At 39.3% G+C, this 21,777-nt stretch overlaps 1 protein-coding gene across 1 annotated transcript in view; it reads left to right on the top strand.

The window, feature by feature from the left end:
* Positions 1-21,777, top strand: part of UBAP2 (ubiquitin associated protein 2) — a gene marked incomplete at its 3' end in the record, with an annotated part of 69,376 nt that overhangs the window by 23,074 nt on the left and 24,525 nt on the right. The window contains exons 3-7 of the mRNA XM_075740387.1: positions 3,885-3,962; positions 5,597-5,707; positions 9,358-9,511; positions 11,253-11,330; positions 21,594-21,648. Of these exons, the coding sequence (XP_075596502.1) occupies positions 3,885-3,962; positions 5,597-5,707; positions 9,358-9,511; positions 11,253-11,330; positions 21,594-21,648 (476 nt within the window). The remainder of the gene's footprint in view (positions 1-3,884; positions 3,963-5,596; positions 5,708-9,357; positions 9,512-11,252; positions 11,331-21,593; positions 21,649-21,777) is intronic.

Consider the following 21,777-nt stretch of genomic DNA (forward strand, 5'->3'; position numbering starts at 1 on the left):
TGTTTGTTATCTCACTTTAATTACTCAGTAGTCCAGCACAGCATTAAGTTGTTCCTGTATTGTCTCTAAAAGAGCTTTGTGTTCTTCAGCAACATTTCCCATCAGTGAGGAATTCTATGCTTGTGTCAGGACTTCTGTCCTGTGACCTCAGTGTCCTCAGATGTTGGCTCTTCCATATGCCAGCCTCCTGATGCTAGATTATTTCTGGTCAATAGAGAAATTTGGGTGGGTGGGGAAAGCTTCGTTAGATGCATGCTGTGTTCTACAGCATGATGCAGCATATCTGCAAGTCACAAAATCCTAAACTTGTGCAGTGTCCTCACAAAGTGAAATGAAGATGGTTTTTCACTAGCAGACTAAAATTATTTTGAGTATCTGTGAGATTGAAATTAAGCTCTTACCACGTTGCCTTGATTCTCAGCAGCAGAGTAGTTAAGTTGTGTGCTTCTCTGGGTTATAGAGAGTGCAAAATGTCTCTGCTCTTGGCAACTCATTATTGTCCTGTCAGGTACTTCTCAAAATTGGACTCAGTTCAAGAATTGCCTCAGTTCTCTGCTGGCAGAGTGCATCAATCTAGGGGTGCTACCCTGGGAACTTGTGTCTTTGATTGTTTTCTAGAATGATCTTTAATGTGGAGGGGGTCTTGTTTTGTTCTGCTTTGTACAGTATTAATTATGTGAGCTCAAGCCCTTATCATCTCCTTGTGTTGCCACGGTTTGCATAGTGGTGATTCATGCTAATGTGTGGATTTAGAAAGTGACTTTCAATAGATGAATTTGTTTCTGTTTTATAACAAGTACAGCTGCAGGAGTATAGTGAGCAGGTTGACAGAAGTGGTGTCGTCCCCTTTTTTGACAAGACAGCAGTGGAGTACTCTACCTAGTTTTGGGTTCCCTGGCACAAGGCAGGCATTGGCAGGTGGGAGCAAGTCCAGTGAAGAGCTGGGAAGATGGTTGGGAGACTGGAGCACAGAATGAATGAGTGGTGATTGAGGGAAATGGATTAGTTCAGCCCTAAAAAGTCAGCGCAAGATTATATCTTCTATTCACATACCTCATGAAAGTGTATAGAAAAGGTGAAGCCAGACTCTTCTCAGACAATGGCACAAGTTGGAACACTGGAAATTCCAGCTGTTAAAAGAGAAAAGCGTTTATCACGAACATGATCATAGATTAGAGGGGTTGTAGGATCTCTGTCTGGCCCCAAGCAGTTCCTCTGACAGGACATGCTCTCAGTGGGAGGTTGCACTGAGTATCACTGGAGGACCTTTCCAACCTATGGGATTCATTGATTTTTAAGCATTAAGTCTTTTTTCTAACCCTTTTCTGCATTTTGTGTGCTTATTCTATTTCATGCATAATAGATACTGGTTTGCTCAATTCGGTGGAAAAGATGGTTATTTAATATACAGCAATTATGTTTTAATGCACCATATTTTTTTATTGTTTAGATATAGGTGGACCTTCCTGCTTAGTCAGGCAATACAGATGAACAGAAATGTGGGGGATTTTACTGTTTAATTATTTTTCTGAATGTAGAATAATGTTGTTTTCCCAAATGAAGATTTCGTTGTCATAATATCACATTGATCATCATTTAAGTTATTTAAGAAATTACATCGCAGTTCTTTTGCTTCTGGATAGCAAATATACCATTTTATTATAAGATCTGGGCCTATTACTGTCACACAACTTTGTGTTTTGCACACTTGTTTTCTGGTAGTTCAAAGTTGTTAGTTAAAAATTTCCTTCACGCTGTTATGCCGCAAAGATAATATATCTTGTAAGGTTGAGTAAAGTTTTAGCTGTCTTAAGATTAATTATACTCTTTTATAGGATACTACAGTCTTACTTGTAACGATGGTGCCTTAAAAATAAAGAAGAACCACTCACTGGAAAAAACCCAAAACTTTTTGTGACACTGATTTGGTGTTTGTGTAGTAAACACATCTTGTGGGTTTTTGTTGTATTTTTCTTCTGAATCTTCAATTCCATCTGGCTGTAATCCACTGGCATAAATATTAGTGATATTGCACCTACTTGTTTCTAAGCTCTCTGCTTACACAGGAAAACTGAAGATATTGTCACACATTTGATATTGTTAGAAGACAAAAATATACCGATTTTATAATGTGGACTTGAAAAAAAAATGGTTGGTTTATGGAAAAAATGAATCTTAATGGCTTCCTGTTTCTGGTCAAATATGCCATCATGTCTCTACAGAAATTACATTGTCTGAATATTTGTACCCTGGATATCTTTAAAGGAAATCTCTTCATTAGCTTAAAAGTTACAGTGGGCCGGAGGAGGCTGAAATCAAAGCGAGAAGATAGATCAACAAGACTTAATTCCTGAAACCAGCAGACCTTTTGATTTTGCTCTCTGCTGAGCTCTTGGCAGGCTCAAAGAGCGAGTTCCTTTGCACAGAGCACCACGTTGACCATGAGGCTTTTGTGGAGGGTGGCACCAGGGCTGGTGCGGGGAATTCCAGAGCAGACTCGCCTCTGTGTTACTGAGCGACATATGAAGCTGTCAGCATGACACTTTGAAAACGTGAAGTAGCGCAGAATACTTAACTTCGTTACAAACACTGATTGTCTTGGGACATTGCCTCTGAGCAGAGCAGATGTTGCTTACCTCAAGGAACTGGGACAGCTGCAGTAACTTCTCAGAAAATAAGCAGCTGGTGGTGCGTGGTGGAGTAATTTTTAGACTCTTCTCAGCATTTACACTTGGCGACCTCCTCTAGAGCTTTTATTAGTGGTATTTGCTCCAAAAGCAAAGCAGTTTGAGGCTGATTAAGCCTGAACTTGCGAGGCACAGAATTTCAGGTGGGTATCCTGTGAAGTGAGACTTCGAAAGGAGAGATTCAACCAGCTGCCCAGGATAAATCCTGTCTGTTAAGAATTTCAGTGGATTAGGTGGTCCCCCTTCTCAATGAAGAAGTCTTCTGCAGCGCATGAATTCACATTTTGGGTCCTGGCTCTCTTCAGTATCAGCCTTCGCTAGCATGAGACAGAAGCCTCTTCTATTTGAGCAGAAATCAAATTTGGTCCAGGATCACGTAGCACAGAGTTATCTTTGGTATTTTCATGAGAATACAGTTCAAATATACTGCAAATGCCACACTATGAAGAGTGGCCTGTATGATGAGACATTAGTGTTCTTGAATTGCTTCCTCTCTGGAGCAGCCATAGCCTGTTTGGATTTATGGCAATTTACTGCCTCCATCCGTTTTAGTCTTTCAGCTTTTGGAGAAGTTGCCAGCATGGATTTGTGGTCCAGAAATGTTACAGAAGCACCAAATATTTCATCAATAGCAAGATCCTTTAGCAGTTTTCAAAGGCCAGTATTTGCTTATAAAGAAAATAAGTGCAGCTGTTCACAGGCAAAATCTTGAGGCATGACTCAGTCTCTTTTTAAAGTGCTCATAAACCTACAGAGTCAGGTGGTTGTTGGGAGAATTGTGGAAGGTGATGAGAGCAGGAATCATCAGAGATGTGGTTAATTTAGAAATGCTGTTGCCATCTTGTTATGATAAAACTCTAACTCTGGAGTGGTAGATACTAAATAAAAGTAACAGTATCAAAGTGTAAGCTTCTGTGGTAATTTCTATTTTATTATATGGTTGTCTTGTCTATGTGGTGACCGTTAACTGTGGTTCAAACACATTAGAACATGTTGAAATTGCTTCTGTCCCAGCTAACTTTTTAACTATAAAATGGGCATAGAGGAGATCTTAATCCTTTCTCCATAGCACCTCTGTGCTTGTTGTGTTTGTTCTTTTTGAGAATCTGGAGGAAAAAAATGTGAGTGACACTAGGAAATACTTCTAAAAAATATATTGTTACCTTTTGTGTACTTCATTGGATGTTTGTTTTTCAGGCAACAGCAGAACAAATTCGCCTTGCTCAGATGATCTATGATAAGAACGACGCAGATTTTGAAGATAAAGTGAAACAAGTATGTTTCTTATGGTACAGAGTTTTTATGCCTTGCAATAAGGTGCTCCAAAGCTGGCTTACATTTTGGAGCTAGAGCATCTGTTTCTGGTTTAATGAACCCTTTTTCAGAAGGACGTAAGTTTACCTACGGAAAGATGCTCTTATTGCACTGTAAAGTCTGTTTACCACACAAGAAATTATGTGGTAATATAGCTCTGGCTGTATAGATCATTGGTGTGTTTTCCTTTGTAGACAAGCCTCTAAGCCAAAACTTATCTACGCTAATGTCTCTTCCAGACTGTATCTCTCTAGTATGGTCCTGATGCTTTAATGATTGTTAGAATAAAGAGTGCGTTCAGCTTGTCCATATGTACATGCACATGGGAAAAATGTCACCTATGGAAACTGAGTTTTCTGATACCGTGGCTGTTTTTCAGGAAAAGTAAATGTAATCATAGCTTAAAGGTGAATTGAAGTGTTATTTTAAAACAATAAATAATCTGACCTCCCAGATCTGTGTATGCATTAAAATGATAGAATTATACTGTGAAAATGAAATCTCACACCATTTCCTCTGCCATGCTGAGTTTTGGGTGTAGATGCTCAAACTTCCATTACCTGATTCCAGCTGAGACTGTTGATTCAAGCACTACTGAGAATCCAGGTTCCTATTCTGCTGTGGGTGTTCATGATTTTTGTCCTAGTGAACGCATCATCATAACTCATGAAGACCCTAGGAGTACATCCAGAAGGAGAGAAGAATTAGTGTGAATGCATTAATGCAGTGGAGGAGCAGATGTATTGATTTTTTTTTTCCCTTTGTAAAACCTCTTCTGAAGCATTATTAAGGTTTTTGTTGTTCTTGTTATAAACTTGTTCTGTTTCTGTGCGAGAAGTGAAGTCTTGTACTTCCTGGAGCCAAATGACCTTCATTAATAGTGCCTGTAGCTCTGCTGGTGGGAAGGATAAGAATTAAGTTCTACATAGGAAATCTCCAATGTTTTATGTTGTGTATATATATTTCTAGCTCATGTAGTTTTTTTCCTTTGCGTGAAGTTGCTGGATGTTTCATGACAAACTGATTATTTCCATCCCGCACTCCTCAGGATGTGCACTGCAAGTCCATGGAGCATAATTCAATACTAGATCCCTTAAGCAGCCATTGCTTATGCCTTTTGTGTGGCCTTATGCTGAAATGGATTGATGGAGCTGATCTGCCTAAAAAAATAACCTTTTTCTTAGTCTGCATGTTTCTCCAGATGGATCTGCCGTGGCTTGCCTTTTGTCTGTTCTCACACAGTAGGATAAAGAGGGGGATGTTTGATGGGGAGGGAGAAAGGCTGATACTGGAGCTATCCTGGTCTTCTACATCTTTACCCTCATATACTGCTGTCTCTGGGGTGACAGCATTTGCTGTGAGCATAAAGAAACAAAAAAAGATGTGAAAGAGTGTTTTCTTGATTACCATTTAATTTGTGTTTCATCCTGCCTCTTGTCTGAATCCCAAGCAGACCTGTAAATGTGGATACCTTTATTTAGGATTTTAGTTAGCTCTGACACAGTAGCTATGCACTTGTTTGGAATCTGTGGTGGTACTAACTCTTATTATGATGATAATTTAGATGCTTTAACATGTCTGACTTTTACTGCCAGCTTATGGAAGTGACGGGGAAAAACCAGGATGAGTGCATAGTGGCACTACATGATTGTAATGGGGACATCAACAGAGCAATCAACATACTCCTGGAAGGAAGTTCAGACACGGTAAGGTTTTACTTTTTATCTAACAGCTCTTTCTGTTTGCTGCATCTTTCTACTTCTGAGAAGTGATTGGGAAAGTCATATTTTGGAAGCTTTCGATTTCTATTCCTCCATTCAAATTCTTTCGAAGGAAAGAGAGACCGGGGTAGTGTTCTTACTGCATGCATACTTCAGAGTAGGCTGAACCTTGTAAATGTTGAGGGTGTTGAGCTGGTCTCTTGCAGAGTCCTCTGGCTTTCCTTTATATGCAGCAATTTTAACTCTGCAGCAGAATTCAGTGCTCTGTCAGACAGGGGCCTGGTTTTTTCTGCACTGTTTGTAGTTATTCTCTAGCACCTCCACAACCCTGAGACCTGATACTGCCCCAAAGGGCCTTCTCTATAAACCTAAAAAGCAGATAGATAGGAGTTTATCTGAGGCAGTAAACCAGATTCCATCTCATCTGAATTGGGAGAGAGACCTGGACATCCTTTCTTAATGCTGAATGTACAGTATTTCCTGTGATTTGTCAGGATGTATACTCTGGCTCATTGTTAATAAGGAAACTCACCCCCCACTCACCTTACCCTACCTCTAGGACACATACTGCTCTAACTGAAGGGACATTTCCCCTTTTGATTTATAAGAGTTGAGGTCATCTAAATCATGCTAACTACATGATACTGAATGACATGGCAAATTGGAAGTAGAAGAGTCTCTCACCTTGATTAAGTCTGTATTGGTAATGTGCTGGTTTTATGTTCTGTTGTACTTCTCGTATTTGCTATTTTCTAGTTAAAAATAGTATTCTGGTTGATAGAGAACATTAAATGCTTTCTTTCTTTGGCAAATTATTATAGGCAGTCATGACATGGAAGAAACTTTCAGAACTCGGCAATTAGAAGCAACGTATGCATGTGTTCTGCTCCTTTGACAAGTCCCTCTGAACCCACTGCTGTCTGTAGAAAAAATGCAACTCAGAAATAAGTGCAGAGAACTTAAAGAGTTCAGGGGGGGTTGGAACTAGATGGTCTTTGAGGTCCCTTCCAACCCAAACTATTCTATGACTCTAAGGAGGAAGGAGTATTAATTGAAGGGTGTGAAGAAATTTATTCTTCTTTATGGAAGTTTGTGGCCCTTCAGCTTGAAGGGTTTGTTTTGAGGCCATTATACTCCAGACAGTTTAGCTGTGGATTTGATGTAGAGTTGGAAGCAGAGGTACTACTAGTTCTGAATGCAAATTCCCAAATCTCTTTTTCTAGTTCGCTCTGCTTTCCACTAAAAGTTTGGTTTTGTTTTTTTTTACCTCATTTGGAAAAATATGTGCCTGTCTAGTTTGAGGAATTACAAGAGCAAGGAGTGATAGTTAGGTTGTCTATTTATAATATCTTTGGTATTCTGCCAGTTTTGTGGGGGTTTTTTTGTTCGTTTTTAATGTTGTGATCTTTAAGGCTTTATGTTGTGTGACTTAGTCTTTGTGAAGACTTCTCATTTGGAACAGTTGTGACAGTCTAGTTTTGAATAGACAGAGGCTTGTAGATGAGAGTAGAGAAGGGCATGTTTCTTTGCCCAAGACTTCTATTCATTTAACTTCTTATAGGTATAAGATCCATTTCATGCCAGACCATATTTTACTTCCTAAACCTCTGAAGATAGAACAAAGGGGACCTTTCAGATTATTTTTCTTTCCATCTAAGATCAGGCCAGCAAGAAGGCTTCTGTTACATTATTTTTGAAGGTCAGGCCCACAACTGTAATTTGTGTTGCCTCAGGCATCCTCAGCCGAAGTTGTAATCAGTTAGCTCCCTTAAAAAAAACCCAACAGCTTTGATAGTCTGTGATGGATTCCTATGCCCACAGGTAGCACCATCCTCTATCTTAAAGGACATGCCCAATTTCTGAAGGCTTTACTCAGTTACAAAAAAGCTTAGACCTAATGCTTTTATAGTTGTCCTTTTACTGATCCTTCCCAAGTCATGTACAACTTTAAGGAGAGGCTGTTTCCTCTTAAGCTTTGGAGGATCATCCAGTTTTGGCTAGTTTTTAAAATGGTCTAATATCTTTTGGCACCATGCCCATCAGTGAAATAGTAATGCGTTCTGAACTATATAGGCTTGGTGCTTCAGTTGTCAGTGCAGTTATTTTTTCTTCTGTGAAGTGACTCTAGGAGTGTTTTAGTGTGTAATGCAATTATGCAGACAATGCAGGTGAAGCCATATGTTAATTACTGGAGGAAACAGAATTTTGTGTTGCACAAATAACATGATGTTGCTTAAACATGTTGATTTGTACTTCTAAGCCATGCTGTCTGCACTTCACCGGAGTTAGTTTATGGTGATGTGGTCTTTTAAACTGGAGATGAAAATAAAAAGTGATTTCAGCCTTCTTTCTCACCTATACGATGTCAAAAAATGAGAGAGTAACCATTCTCCTAGTACCTATTCTCTCAAAGCAAACACTGAAACATTGAGTTTATGCTTGTAAAATGCTTCGTCACCTGCTTTCTCAATTGTGTTAAGTTTTCTTAATTCCAGGCAGCTTGGACTAGCTCGTCTTTGCCTACCTCGTGAGAGCTGCTGAGTTGCTGTTTTCTGAATTGAGAAGAGAGAGAACAGGACCTAAAAGTACTGATAGCTGACCTTTTTTGTTTGATGCCAGTGCCTGTTGGAGGCCATGGCTTTATGTAGTGCTTCACAGTTGATGACACCTTATTTGCATATGCAAATTTCCTGCCTAAATACCTTACCTAGACTATAAGTTCCTGGAGCTGGAGACATATATATATATATAAACGTATCTGCCGTCTTAATGCTTTGCAATAATACCTTTCTTCTTTGCTGTGCATCTATGGCTCAGTAGATTAACCATGCAATTGCATAATATATCAGTTGCTGTGCTATTCTTAGCGAGGGTTTTGGTAATTTTGTTTTCAACTCCTATGGAGCCACTGTGATCCCTGAATTTATTTTAAAGATGGAGTTTAATATTAAAGCTGAAGCCTGATATTTGGACCTTGGTCCTTTGTCTTGTTTAGACAGTGTTTCCTGTATTTTGCCATAGTTTTTTCTGGTTTTGCTGTGTGTGATGAGCTGTAGCTGTTAAGAGTGGATGGTGTGGCTTATGGCTCCAGTTCTTCCAAGTTGTTCTGCCAGTCTGTCTCTTGTGCTTGAATTTTAGTATGGATAATGTTTTTTTCTTTTTTTCTTTTTTTTTCTGGTCCCCTTAGGCCACATACTTATTGTCATCAGTCTTTTGTTCAATGATGCTTATAAGCAATTTTCTTGTTTCCTTGGGAGAAAGGAGATAGCTCTGTGCATGCTCCCTTGTTAGATTTATGGAGGTAGTTGAGAGGGAAATTGTTGCTTGCTTTGCACGTTTTCTGTATTGTGGTTGTATGTAGGCTTCCTGAACTAGTAAAAGTCCATTATAGCCAGAAATAGTTGGGATTCTCATGTTCCATAAGAAAAATACAACTTCTAAAACTTGTTTCTTTCTCATCTCTTCCCAAAAATACAACCTGTGTTGCCATTTGTATAAGTGTAGTTTGCAAGTTATGAGGTTATGCGAATACCTGGTTTTTCCCCATGAACTGGAGGGGTGTGATGTGGAAGTATGTATTGAGAGCTTTCTCTTCCTTTTTGACTTTTGTATCTAATTCTGTTCTACCCAAATAGACTTCTTGGGAGACTGTAGGGGGAAAGAAGAAAAGCCTTGGAAAGGAATGTTCAGAAAACAAAGAGAACAGAGAAAAACGAGGGGACAGAGAAGTGAGTCGCGGACGGGGAAGTTCCAACAGACGGGGAAGAGGAGGCAGCCGTGGCCGAGAGTGTACGTATAGGAATTAATTTTTAAAGATTCAGCCACTTTTCTTGCAGCTGAAGCTGGCTGAGTTGATAGTGAATGCTTAATGAAGTAAAATCCATCCGAGCTATAGCTCAGTGCTGAAGGGATGGTAACTTGTTTGTGCGATGGGTATGCTTCATTGTCTAAATCACTTGGCTTTGGGATGGTCTGTGCTTGTTCAGAAACACTCAATTTAATTTAAATTTCTGTTCTTTTTTGATTAATTGATCTTGTATAAATTGCTGTTCTTTATGTAAGTTTTAGAATGAGGCTTTTTAAGACTGCTTGAGAGCAAGTATGTCACTACACAGCTGATGCACTTTTTTGTTTCTTTTAATGAAAAAATTATCCAGACTCCATCTCCTTTTATTAGTGGGAGAACCTGAAGATGTTCTCATCTTCTCATAAGGGGAATGAAAAGACTGGGATCATTATTAATGTCTAGCATATATTACTCACATAAGCCAACCACAGGTGAGTTTCTGCAACAGAGAAAATTCCTTGTGAGTTGAAACATTTAAAAATTTGCTACAGTTTATACAGATGCAATAATACATTGTGCAAAAGCAAACTGATGTTTCCAAGTTATGTAGCATCCATTAGATCACCATTAGATACATGTTGCTTTTTTCTCTAAGTTTTGTCAGAAGTATCAAAGCTGTATACATTGCTGGTGAGGGCCATACACAACACTGATGGATGAGGAGAGAAAGGTGAAAGAAAAAAATGTGTTTAGCTTTTCACATAAAAGCAGGAAAACTGTCTATAATATTAGCCAACTCTTGTAATGAATTATTGGAATATATTCAAATATTGTGCCAATGAAGACATTGTGTATCTTTGTAGAATAATGTCAAGATAGAAAAAAAATATTAATAAAACTTGCAGCTATACTTAGAATAAATTGAAATCAGATCCATCAACATGAAAATGAGGGGCAATTTTCTTTTTCTAGAGCCAGATGCTGCTTGTCTCTTTTTGTAAAATGGAATTAAAGATTTTTTTAGTTGGTTACCAAATCTTGATATTCTCTTCCCAGCTTTATGTCCAAGCATTAATGATTTTTGTTGCTGCTATTCGGAGAAGTTGTGCAGTACACAATCTCAGCAGTGTTTTAAGTGGCCAGTCATTTTTATTTTTTATTTTTTTTCTTCAAGGAGCCAACCATCATTCAGAGTACATCCTCAGGAGTTTTCCACAAAATAGTTAAGTGGTAGTGCTTTTCTAATGCCTTGCCTTCACCCAGTCATCATTCATCTGATTTAAATACAGAGGAGAATTCTTCTTAGATTCCCTGGTAGTACAGGGATGTGGTATGGACAGACAGGAGAAGAACTGGTGTTCCTGGTTATTCCTTCACTATTGCCATCCAGTGCATTATCAAGAAAGTATAGCATGAGGCAGCTTTATTTCCCACCTCATTAAAGAGATGAGGCCATACTTAATGGTGCAGGCTGCAAAGCACTGTGTTTTTTTTCGTTTTCAAAAAACAGAAGTGTGTCTGCTGGGGGACATTTCCCTCTTATTAGATACTTCCTAGTTGTCCAGTGCAAAGTAAACATTACTTGCTTGTAGCTGGGCCCCCAAAGAAGAGGGGTGACTGAGATGTGTTGACCAAGCCACTTTAAAATCTTGCCTTTTCATTTGGGGTTCAGGTTAAGCAGATGGCAGTATTGTTTCATGTATGAGTCTCTAAAGCTTCTCTTAAGCTGTCCTCTCTCCACAGTTAGAGCTGAAGAGAATGGAGTGGACAACAGTCAAGGAGACAGGCCTTCAGACCGTGGAAAGCGTGGCCGTGGGAGAGGTGAGATGGTGGCGCTGATGTGGGACTGGCACTGATTTCATGTCCTGAAATGGAACTCCTCCATTTATTTCTGTAAACACTTCTTTTTAAGCATTTGTTGGTTATCCTTGATTCCATAAGCACTTTAACCACCTTTAATTTAGATACGTCCCTCCTCTTACCCCTTGTCATGTCTTGGTCTCAGAACAACTTAAAAGAATTGGCACAAATGACCTTTATGATAATTTCCTTTGTAGCAGGCTGGTGTGCTCTGGCTGTGGAGAGCTGTTTTCCCAGATCAACTCATGCCAGCCTCCTGGCTCCTCAGGATGTACCTTGGCAGCAGGAGAATACAAGATTCCATCTGTAGGGCTTTTGGGGAGGGATTTGATGTGTACTTGTGCTGCTTCTGTGGGGTGGATTCAATTGTCAGGCTTGCTGTCTATTTTCGGTGGCCAATCAGAGAAAGTACACACCACCTTAGAGGATTTATTGTAACAGAAGGAATTTGGCATGGAAGAGTTGATGAGGAGAACTGTGGAAAAAGAATACTGTGGAGTCTTAGGTACAGGTCTGATCTTATCCTGTAAAAGAGATAGAAAAGATGTTGATAATGGATTTGGTGTGGAATCAAGGGGTGTGTAGTTAATTTGGATTTTCATAGTGGAAAATGGAGTGGAAAGAGGCTTGTTTTTTCTTAGAGAAGGAAAAATGAAAATGAGTAACCTTGGTACAGTGCAGATTGTGTGGGGAAGTGGGTATTAAATGAATTAAATTGATAAAGTGCACAGCTGAGCTAATGTACTTAGTAAGTAATGTCTGACTCATGAAAAATTCTGCCTTCAGAGGACTCTCTTCTCTTTGGAATATCCACTAATGAGTCATTCAAAGACAGGCACATCCAACTTCATTGTCTTCAAATCTGCAGCCTGAAGTAGTAGAAAGATGCAAAAGCGTATAGCTTCCATAGGGTTGCGAGAATGACTTGGTTGTGCCTGTGAATCAGCATATACCAAATGGTGTGTGCAGAGAGGTAGCTTGGCAGGGGAGGATGTGTTATAGTTCACAGCTATAGTTTTTGGTATCTTAGCACTATTAATAGATGGAATGTAAGTATTCCGGTATTTGTTTTGTAAAATAATCATTTATACTTAAATATAAATGTAGGATTTTTTAAAAATTGGTGGGTGAAACTTAGAGGTTAATTTCAAATGCAGTTTATTTTTTGCTGTGTAACCTTATGAATAGTACGCTGCTTTTGTTGTCAACACCGCCGCTCTCTAGGTGATTATCATATGTCTCAAGCCAACGAACTTAATCATCAGATCAAATTGATGTATCTGAAGAAATAGGAACAAATTCAACCAATTTCTATTCACTGGTTTAGTGTATGTAGTATTACTGTATCTCTAAGTATTTTAGCCTGTACATTCAAAGTATCTTAATGAAGTGTTCTCAACAGTCTGTGATAAACCTGTTGAACTACTCCAGGATCATTATATTAGAAGCGTGTGTATTCTGTGGCAGGAAATACCTAACTTAATTTCATAATGCAAGGCCTTGTATAAAACTGTGTAATTCACTTCTCAGTATTGTAGGGATGCATGACCTTATTTCTTTTGGATATTAGTACAAATGATAAAAAAAAGCTTCATTTCGTTCAGTAGTCTTTCTTTTCTGTTACACAGAATAGTCAAATATGGGATGAAGTAGTTCAGCTGAAAGTAAATAGATTATTGGTAATCACGACAGAATGCCTTTTTGGAAATGTTTCATGCACAGTGTGTGTGTAGGAATCTAGGCATTGGATACAAAATTAGGGGTCAGCTAATATGAGCAACGCACTGTCTTGCTATTTTAAGCTACCTTCTCAAGCTGGCGTTTTTTTACTGGCTGCTTTCTAGGGAAAGGTTTGCTGGGCCATCATATTACTGCTTCACTGTAGAACAACCTAATTTTAAGAAATGATATCAAGGACATGTAGCGATAGGACAAGGGGTAATGGCCTTAAGCTGAAGGAGAGCAGCTTTAGATTAGATACTAGGAAGAACTTCTTTATGAGGTTGGTGTGACACTGGAATAGATTGCCCAGAGAAGATGTGGATGCTCTATCATTGGAAGTGTTTGAGGCCAGGTTGGATGGGGCCTTGGGCAACCTGGTCTAGTGGAGGGTGTCCCTGTCTATGGCGGGGAGTTGGAACTAGATGGTCTTTGAAGGACCCTTCCAACCCAAACAATTCTATGATTCTATGATATGCACTGGAAATAACAGAAATAGGATTGACACTGGGATGATAATGTGCTGTTTACTGAGGGGGGGAAAGACCCTGATACTGAGTATTTAAGCCTTGGTGCTATAGGCCCTAGCTTTGTTGTGCAGTAGATCTTATGTTAATGACTGTGTGACCTTCCTTGCAACTTTATGGGGTAGTAGGTATACAGTGTACAAGCGCCTCTGGTTGCTGGTGTGCAGGAGATCAGGGATTTGAAGTAGATAGACGTTTTTGACTTATTAACAGAAAGCAAAAATGCATCACAGAATGTGTTTCAGGACACATCCCAGCTGGAATTGCTCTGCTCTGAATCTTTGCTTGCTAAACTGAGGGTGTAAAGTTTGGCTTGCGAAGGAGTCAAGGAATTTCTTTTTTTTTTTTTTTTTTTAAGGTGGGCTTCCCCCCTGCCTGTCTGTCAGAACTGAATTTCTTGAATGAATTTAATTTAGATGTAAAAAATACTATAATAGTGATGGGTAGTAATTACATCAAAGGATTATATTTGTGTGTCAGTATTGCAAGGATTTGTAACTGTCTGGAATAGAATCTTGTGAAGGAATTAGGGAGGAAGATGGTTATGTCTTTAGTATTGTTAGCTTTAGAAATGTTTTCTCATTTGTGTTTTAATCAGCTACTGTGTTACAAATTGACATACTTTAGGCACAATTATTTTTTTTTAATACTGATGTTTTGTACTGTTCTTACATCTTCAGTTTCAAGTGCAGGTCTCATTTTCCCACTGTCCTCCATGTTGAAAAGGATGCGGTGGAGCTAGAAAAGGCTTTTGAAGGTACTGGGAAGACTGCATTTATGGGGTATGAGGAACAAGCAGACTAGGACTTCTCCACCTGCAAAGGAGAGGGCTGAGTGGGTGTATGGTAGAGATCTGTAAAATGTTTGCAGAGAAGGTTCTGTGGGGAAATCAACTGATCGCTCCAAGCAGGTATGCAAATGAGGGAGTATTAAAAGAAATCAATAGGTTACAGGTTCAAATTGGACTTAAGGAGGTGTTTCTTCATATGTGTAGTTAACCCGAGGAATTCCATTCAATAAGATGTTATGGATGTTGAAAATTTACACACAGAGAGACTTGACAATCCTAAAAAAGAACCACAGCAAGAAAAGGAAAAACCACTGAGGGTTTTGATGTATGTAAACTATCTTTGGCTGAGGAAGTCTGAGCCACAAATCGTTGAAGACCAGGAGAGTGTCCAGAAAAACTGCACTGCGGTTTTGATTCTTGTGCACTTACCTAGATAGCTAATTGACCATAGCTGATAATGGAGTAGCAGGTAGATGAACTTTTCAACTTGATTCAGCATAGCAATTGTTACAGATTCATGTGTAGCAATTCTCCTGGTTTGCAAAGTGAAAATGGATTTGTCGCTTTTACTTCTGTTCCTTTGTTCTCCATAAATGTGGATGCTGACAGGGATTTTTTTCCTAGCAAAACAGGAATAAGAATGAAGGGGAAAAACATTTTAATGTTTTAATTTTGGACTTAAACAGCATGACAAGGAGCCTTTCAAACTCTTGTTTTTTCTGCTGGTTGTATAAAACAGTGAGGCAGCTTACTCTTTTTTGTAAATATCTGACTATAGTCCAGCTTGTATTCTTGATCTCTTTTTTTAAACATTTTTTAGGTAAGTATGCTATCCTTGAAAAAATTGAAAAAAAAATGAGCATAAGAATTGCATGTCTAAACATTTTCTTGTTTTAAAAGCGTAGCATAGTTGGCACAGGATATATTTTGGAATTCCTTTGCCAGAGCTTTAATAGCTTGGTTTTTCTAAAACATGAATGTAGAGCAAACCTTTTGCAGGTCAGAGTCTGAAGTCTGTTTAGTTTTGCTGTAGTTTACTTCTGCATTGGTTAAGAAGCTGTGTATCATGTGAAATTGTGTTTTTGGGTTTTTGTTTTGGGTTTTTTTTTTTTTTTTAATTAACCAGAACTTAGCTTTAACATGTAATTTATTTTCTTTTAAACATAACTTCAGAGTTGAAAGATTTTTTGCACATGCATCTGAAGGTGGTTACTAGAGCACATGCAGTATATAAAACTGATCTTCTAGTTTTATTACTAGTAAGACAAAAGCAATTTTAATTATTAAATATAACTTCAGTGTTTGTTTTGGTAGTATGGAATACCTAGAATACAAACTTGCTATACGTAGCCTCCTTATCTCTTCATAAGGCTTAAGCCTCTGTTGCCTCGATGTCTGCTGGGAATATGGCTGGCTCTGGTCTGTGCTCTGGAAATGCAGGGCTGTTCAGTTACTGTGTAGTCGGAGATAAGCACAAATCTAGGGTGTTGCCTGCCCTTCCAGTCTGCATTTCCTTTTCCTTTCAGCTGTTCTTAGGCCTCTTTCTTACCTTGAAGTGTCTTCATCCAATTTAAACCTATCAGTGGGAAAACCTGAGTTTTAAAATAAAGCACCTGTGCTGAAGTGGAATGATTTAGATTTGCAAACTCAGCTAACTGGATTTCCTACAGAATTGTCTATTAAGTTAATGGAATAGGCCTGTCCGAGTTGTGGTACTACACACTTTCTTGTGCTCTGTCCTGGTTTTCAGCTGAGATAATTTTCAGAAGAAGCTGGGAGGGGATACAGCCAGGACACCTGACCCAAACTAGCCAAAGGGATATTCCATACCATATGATGTCATGCTCAGTATATAAGGGGGGACCTGACTGGGGAGGATGGGTCATTGCTCAGGGACAGGCTGGGCATCATGTTCTGGGCAGTGAGCAAATTGCATTATGCATCACCTGCTTTGTATAGTCCCTTGTTAGTACTGTTGTTGTTGTTTCCTTCTCTCTTTGCTGCCCTTGTAAACTATCATTATCCCAACCCATGAGTTTTTTTTTTCTTCCCATTCTCCTCTCCATCCCACCAGGGGTTGGAGAGAAGTAAGCCAGTGGCCGTGTGGTGCTTAGATCCTGGCTGGCGCTAAACAATGACATGCTCCCATGTTGTGTGCATTTGTTTTGGGGGAAGAAATGTCGTGAATGAGGTAAATGATTCTTTCCATACATGGATGATAGCAGAGTGAAAACTTGATTGTATGATTATGAGTGTTTTTAACTCCCAATGGGTTTTAATGGTAACAGAAAATCTCATCACCTACTTGGGTGTAAGTGTTGAATTCTAAAGAATTCATTCCAGAAAAGAAAAATGGAAATTGAATAAGTGATAGCTAATGTGAACTTAGTCAACAATGGGAGATGTGGTGGAGAGCAGAAAAAAACCCTCCAACTATACACAGTTGAAGAGTTAAAGGAAACAGAAATATATTTTAAATAGTTGATTGTTTTAAATGTTGGATACAGATAGTAGCAGCAGTGTTGATTAGAATCAACTTTAAACATAGTTTCCTAGTTCCAATTTCCTGGAACAGAAATGAGTACTTGATGCTCTGGGCTGTTGTTTGTAGTTCCAAATATAAAGGAATGTGAAGAAATGTTGTGAGGGTTTATATTAGGCAGGACAGTAGTTTTGTTCTTTACATTGTGTCTGTCATTTGCTTTTATGCTCAACACGCTGATTGATTGTAAGAAAAGCTATTCCTTTAGACTCACTAGAACATTTCATGAGCTACTGCCAAGTCACTTGTTGCCTTTTTGTGGGTAGGTAAACATATTGATTATAAATTACTGCAGAAAAGAAACCCACTTTTTTAATCAACGTTGACGGTTGCAATCTAAACCATATATACACATCTTTTTAGAGTAGTGTTAAAACTGTTTTATGTTTCAGGCATAAACTGGCGTCACTGGTGGGAGAAATAGTCCTGTCTGTCTCCTGGTGCATTTGAACTATATCGGAGGACTGATCTAAGTTTAAAACTAACCAAGCCAAAAAAGAAAAAAGGGGGCAGGCAGCATGGTAGCTGGGGACAACAGGGTTTTTTTGGTGGCTTATCTTGGTGTAGTTGCCCTTCTTTTGGCTGGGATAGAGTTAGTTTTCTTCATAGCAGCTGGTATAGTGCTGTGTTTTGGATTTAGGATGACAATAATGTTGATAATACACTGATGTTTTAATTGTTGCTGAGCAGTGCTTACACTAAGTGAGGGATTTTTCAGCTTCTCATACTGCCCTGCCAGCGAGGAGGCTGAGGGTGCACAAGAAGTTGGGAGGGGACACAGCTGGGACAGCTGACCTCAACTGGCCAAAGGGATATTCCATATCATATGACGTCATGCTGAACAAAAAAAAGCCTGGGGCGAGTTGGTCCCAGGGCAGGGGTGTGTCTGTGGAACGCTGGCTGGGCATTGGTCAGCAGGTAGTGAGCAATTGCATTGTGCATCACTTGTTGGTGTATTAATAATAATAAATATTATTAAATATTTCACCTTCCTTTTCTGTCCTATTAAACTGACTTAATCCCAACCCATGAGTGTTATCTTTTTTCGCAATTCTCTCCTCCATCCCACTGGTGGGGGTGAGAGAGTGAACAGCTGTGTGCTGTTTAGATGCCTGCCAGGTTAAACCACAACACTGGTTTTCTGGTATTTAACAAGAAGGGAACTAGTTCAGATTGCTAATCCAAAAGTGAACTAATAATTTTGTCTTCTGATAGTGGTTTTGTACTCACTCACAGGAAAGCTGGTCAGGGACTGTTTATCAGGGAGTGTAGTGACAGGACAAGGGGGAATGGGTTTAAGCTGAAGGAGGGTCGATTTAGATTAGATGTTAGAAAGAAATTCTTTACTGTGAGGATGGTGAAGCACTGGAACAGGTTGCCCAGAGAGGCTGTAGAGGCCCCATCCCTGGAAGTGTTTAAGACCAGGTTGGATGGGACTTTGGGCAACGTGGTCTAGTGGAGGGTGTCCCTGCCCATGGCAGGGGAGTTAGAACTAGGTGATCTTTAAGGTTCCTTCCAACCCAAACCATTCTATGATTCTATGTTGAAAACTGTCAGTGCAGGAAAGAGAGCAGAGCTTGTGATCACTGGTGAGGAAGGCCTCTGTTGTAGTAGTTCTGATTTAAATGGGTTTAAGTTCTGGTGGGATTGCATGCTCAGAATTTGGGTCCCTGGTTTGAATTGCAGTGTGAAGCCCCATTTTCTCACTGACCTTTTAGTCACTTAAAAAGCTTCAAAAGTTTACAGATACTCAATGGGCATTCAAAGTTGCTTCATGACTAACTTCTGTGTTAGAAGACGGTGCCTTCTAATTGTTTTAAGGCCATGTTTAATTTTGGCAGCCGAGAGAAGTAACTTTCTTCGCATGAGAATTTAAGAATATTATTAGTGATCTGGTTGTGTCAAAGAGAATGAGAGTCCTTCACACTGGCATCTTAGATTAATGACCACAATGTATGAGATTCCGCATCCAAGTTAGGGTGGTCTTTCAATGGTGAGTACTCACTGTCCCGTATTTCGAATTAGTTCTTTGGAAGTGTCTCTTCTAGCTTTGAATTTAGTGCTTTTTGTAACCCCACTGATTTGGTACTTCTCTTTTGTCTTAGAATGCTTTTTGTTGGATTTTTTTGAGTAAGCTTAATTTAATTTCAGTTTTAACAGAAAGCATAGACACAGTTTTAGGAAGTTAAGGCAATCCACTTGAAATTCAAGTTCAGGATTAACTTTCAAAATGATGTGACATAAAAAACCCCTTGCTGGCTAGTAGTCTGTGTATGGAACTTCAAGAACAACATGATTTTTTTCTAGCAATTTCTAAAATTGTTAGGGGATCTTATTGCTGATTTTAGCCAGTAGTTTATTGTGCCCATGCTGGTATGGCATCTTACATATGCCTTGCTTGCTAAAACATCATCTTGTGTTTCAGGTTATTCTTTCAGACTTTTGTACTTGTAAGTCTCCCCAGCCTCACCTCCTCTTATAAAATCTATTTGTATTTTCATGCTAGCTATTCCATCTAATCTCTCTGTACCTAATGTCTGCCTTACTCAAAAATATTTCTGCTTGACTGTGTCTGTGACTTGCAGCTCCCAATCGATCTTGTAGCTGAGCTTGTCAAAAAACTGTAGATCTCCCTTCCGTGCATCGTTAGTAAATGGTGTTTAATGCTGTACTGATAGCTGTAGGAAGTGAATTTATTACTTACATGGCCCCTGCAATGTCCCCAAGTAAACTTGTTTAGCTGGTTCTACTCTTAAAAAAAAAATTACTCACTGGGCAGAAAGATAATCCAGAGTGCACTGACTTCTGTGCATCTGAGATCTGTGATCCTGTTGGATTGACCTCATGGATCAGCTTCCCAGATTGGGGATTTTTGGTGGCAAAGTAGAGAAGAGCAGTAGAATAGGTAGGCTGAGCAAGGAGGTTCAGAGGCCAAGTTACAGTTGGTTGGGTACAGCAGGGTCTGGGATACTGTCTATGGCAGAGCAAAGAGCACAGCTCCATGCGTGGGCTCAGTGAAGAGGGATGGCCATTGCTGGTTTGCAGCTGTTGTTAGCTCTTTCTTAATCTCTCTGTCCTCTTCCCAACTGATTGTGAAAAGAGAGCGAAGAGGGGAAAATGTAGAGATAGCAGGCCTGGCCTAGTGTCAGACTTCAGTTCTGTGTTCTTACTCTTCTGTGTTGCTGGATGAGGATTCTTCCTCTGCATGTTTCCATGGTTCCTCTTGGCTAGCAGTTGTTATCTTGTATGGGATATGGGTACACTCTTTCATCAAAATGTGGGTAAAGCTATCCTGCTGTTTTGGTGCTTCTACGAAGTCCTTGAAAATTTAAGTAGTAGACATTTTAGAGGTCGAGAAATGTCTTTTAAAACTTGGACAGTGAACTAGAGTAAGGGGAAGAATGAGTGATGAGGGGAGTGAAAGGAAACTCATAAAAATAGGAACTTCCTAAACTGGTTTTACCATGTCCTGGAGCTACTGCTCTTTTTCAGTTTAGGTGGTCCCCTGAAAATAAGAGGTAACTTTGATCCAAATTCAAACAGCTTATCATGGGTGATTCTGATGTTTGGACAACCAGTGCATTGGTGACTTAGAATGATAACTGTTGTGCTCTGGTAAACTTGTACTTGCCTGGTGGCTTATAATTACCACATAATTTTGTTGTTAAAATAAACATCACTTTGTTCTCAGTCTGCAGTTCTTGACCTCCTCCTGTTTTTGTATTACAAAATAATATTCATAGTCTTCCTCAAAAAAAAAAAACCCAACACACTGGAAAAACCTCAGATATTGAGGTCCTAAAAAAGGGATAAAAAAAATCTATGTAGAAATAAGCATGTAAGAAATAGTTTCTAACAGTTTACATAGATGCGTGCTTTATGGATGGTTAAGTAATACAAAAATTTTCATGCCCTGTTGGCGCTATGCAACATACGAAAAATACAGCTATTCACTGTGTCTGGAAGCTTGTAAACTGAGGCTGGTAACCAAAATTGGAGGGAACAAATATTTGCTGTTGTTAGAACAGAAATGAATATTCTTGTGGGTGGCAAGCAGGAAGCTGTTTGAGTGACTTTAATTGGGTGATTTTTCATGTCAGTAACTATGATTAAGGGGGAAGCAGAAGGAATGTGTGGTCGCACGTTGGTGAAAGTGCAGGAGGGTAGGGGTGGACAAGGTGGGCTGAGGCTGAGAAGGAAACAAATGGAGTACTTTAAACTTTCTCCTCACGGACAAGGAGTGACAGGGAGTTAGAGGGGGGTACACAGGGTACACAGGGAGGCTGGGATTTTAGAGCGTCTTAGGCTAGAGTGAGAAATTAGAGACAAAATTGTGAACAATGCCTAATGATTCGGCAATAGCAATCTGATGTGGGCTAGGTCTGTAGGTAAGTCCTCTTGGCATTTGGAGCTACTTCACTAGATACAGAAAGGATAGCAATTGCAAGTCCTACTGAAACACATAGTCTTAGATGAACTGTGGCTTGTGTGTGTTAGGGAAACAAACCCTCCTATGAGGAAATTTGCAAAGTAAATGATATTTAACTACAATAGTTTTCTTCTTCAACCATAGTATTTTCTAATGTGACAGAGTAGTGACTGGCGGCTCCTCTGCTGTTGCTGTTAAATGGTGTTTTCTCTCCTAGGATTTGGACGTGGCAGAGGGAGAGGAGCGGGGAGGTTTTCAGCCCAAGGCATGGGGTAAGAAACATGTAGAGCACAGATTTTGGCAAGGATCAAACTCAGTGGCAATATTAACTGACAATATTGCCACTATATGTATTAATATTGCTGTATGCTTGATAAACCAATATGGATGCAAAAATTCAC

This window comes from Balearica regulorum, chromosome Z (genome assembly GCF_011004875.1).
Source record: "Balearica regulorum gibbericeps isolate bBalReg1 chromosome Z, bBalReg1.pri, whole genome shotgun sequence".
In the NCBI taxonomy this organism is placed as follows: domain Eukaryota; kingdom Metazoa; phylum Chordata; class Aves; order Gruiformes; family Gruidae; genus Balearica; species Balearica regulorum.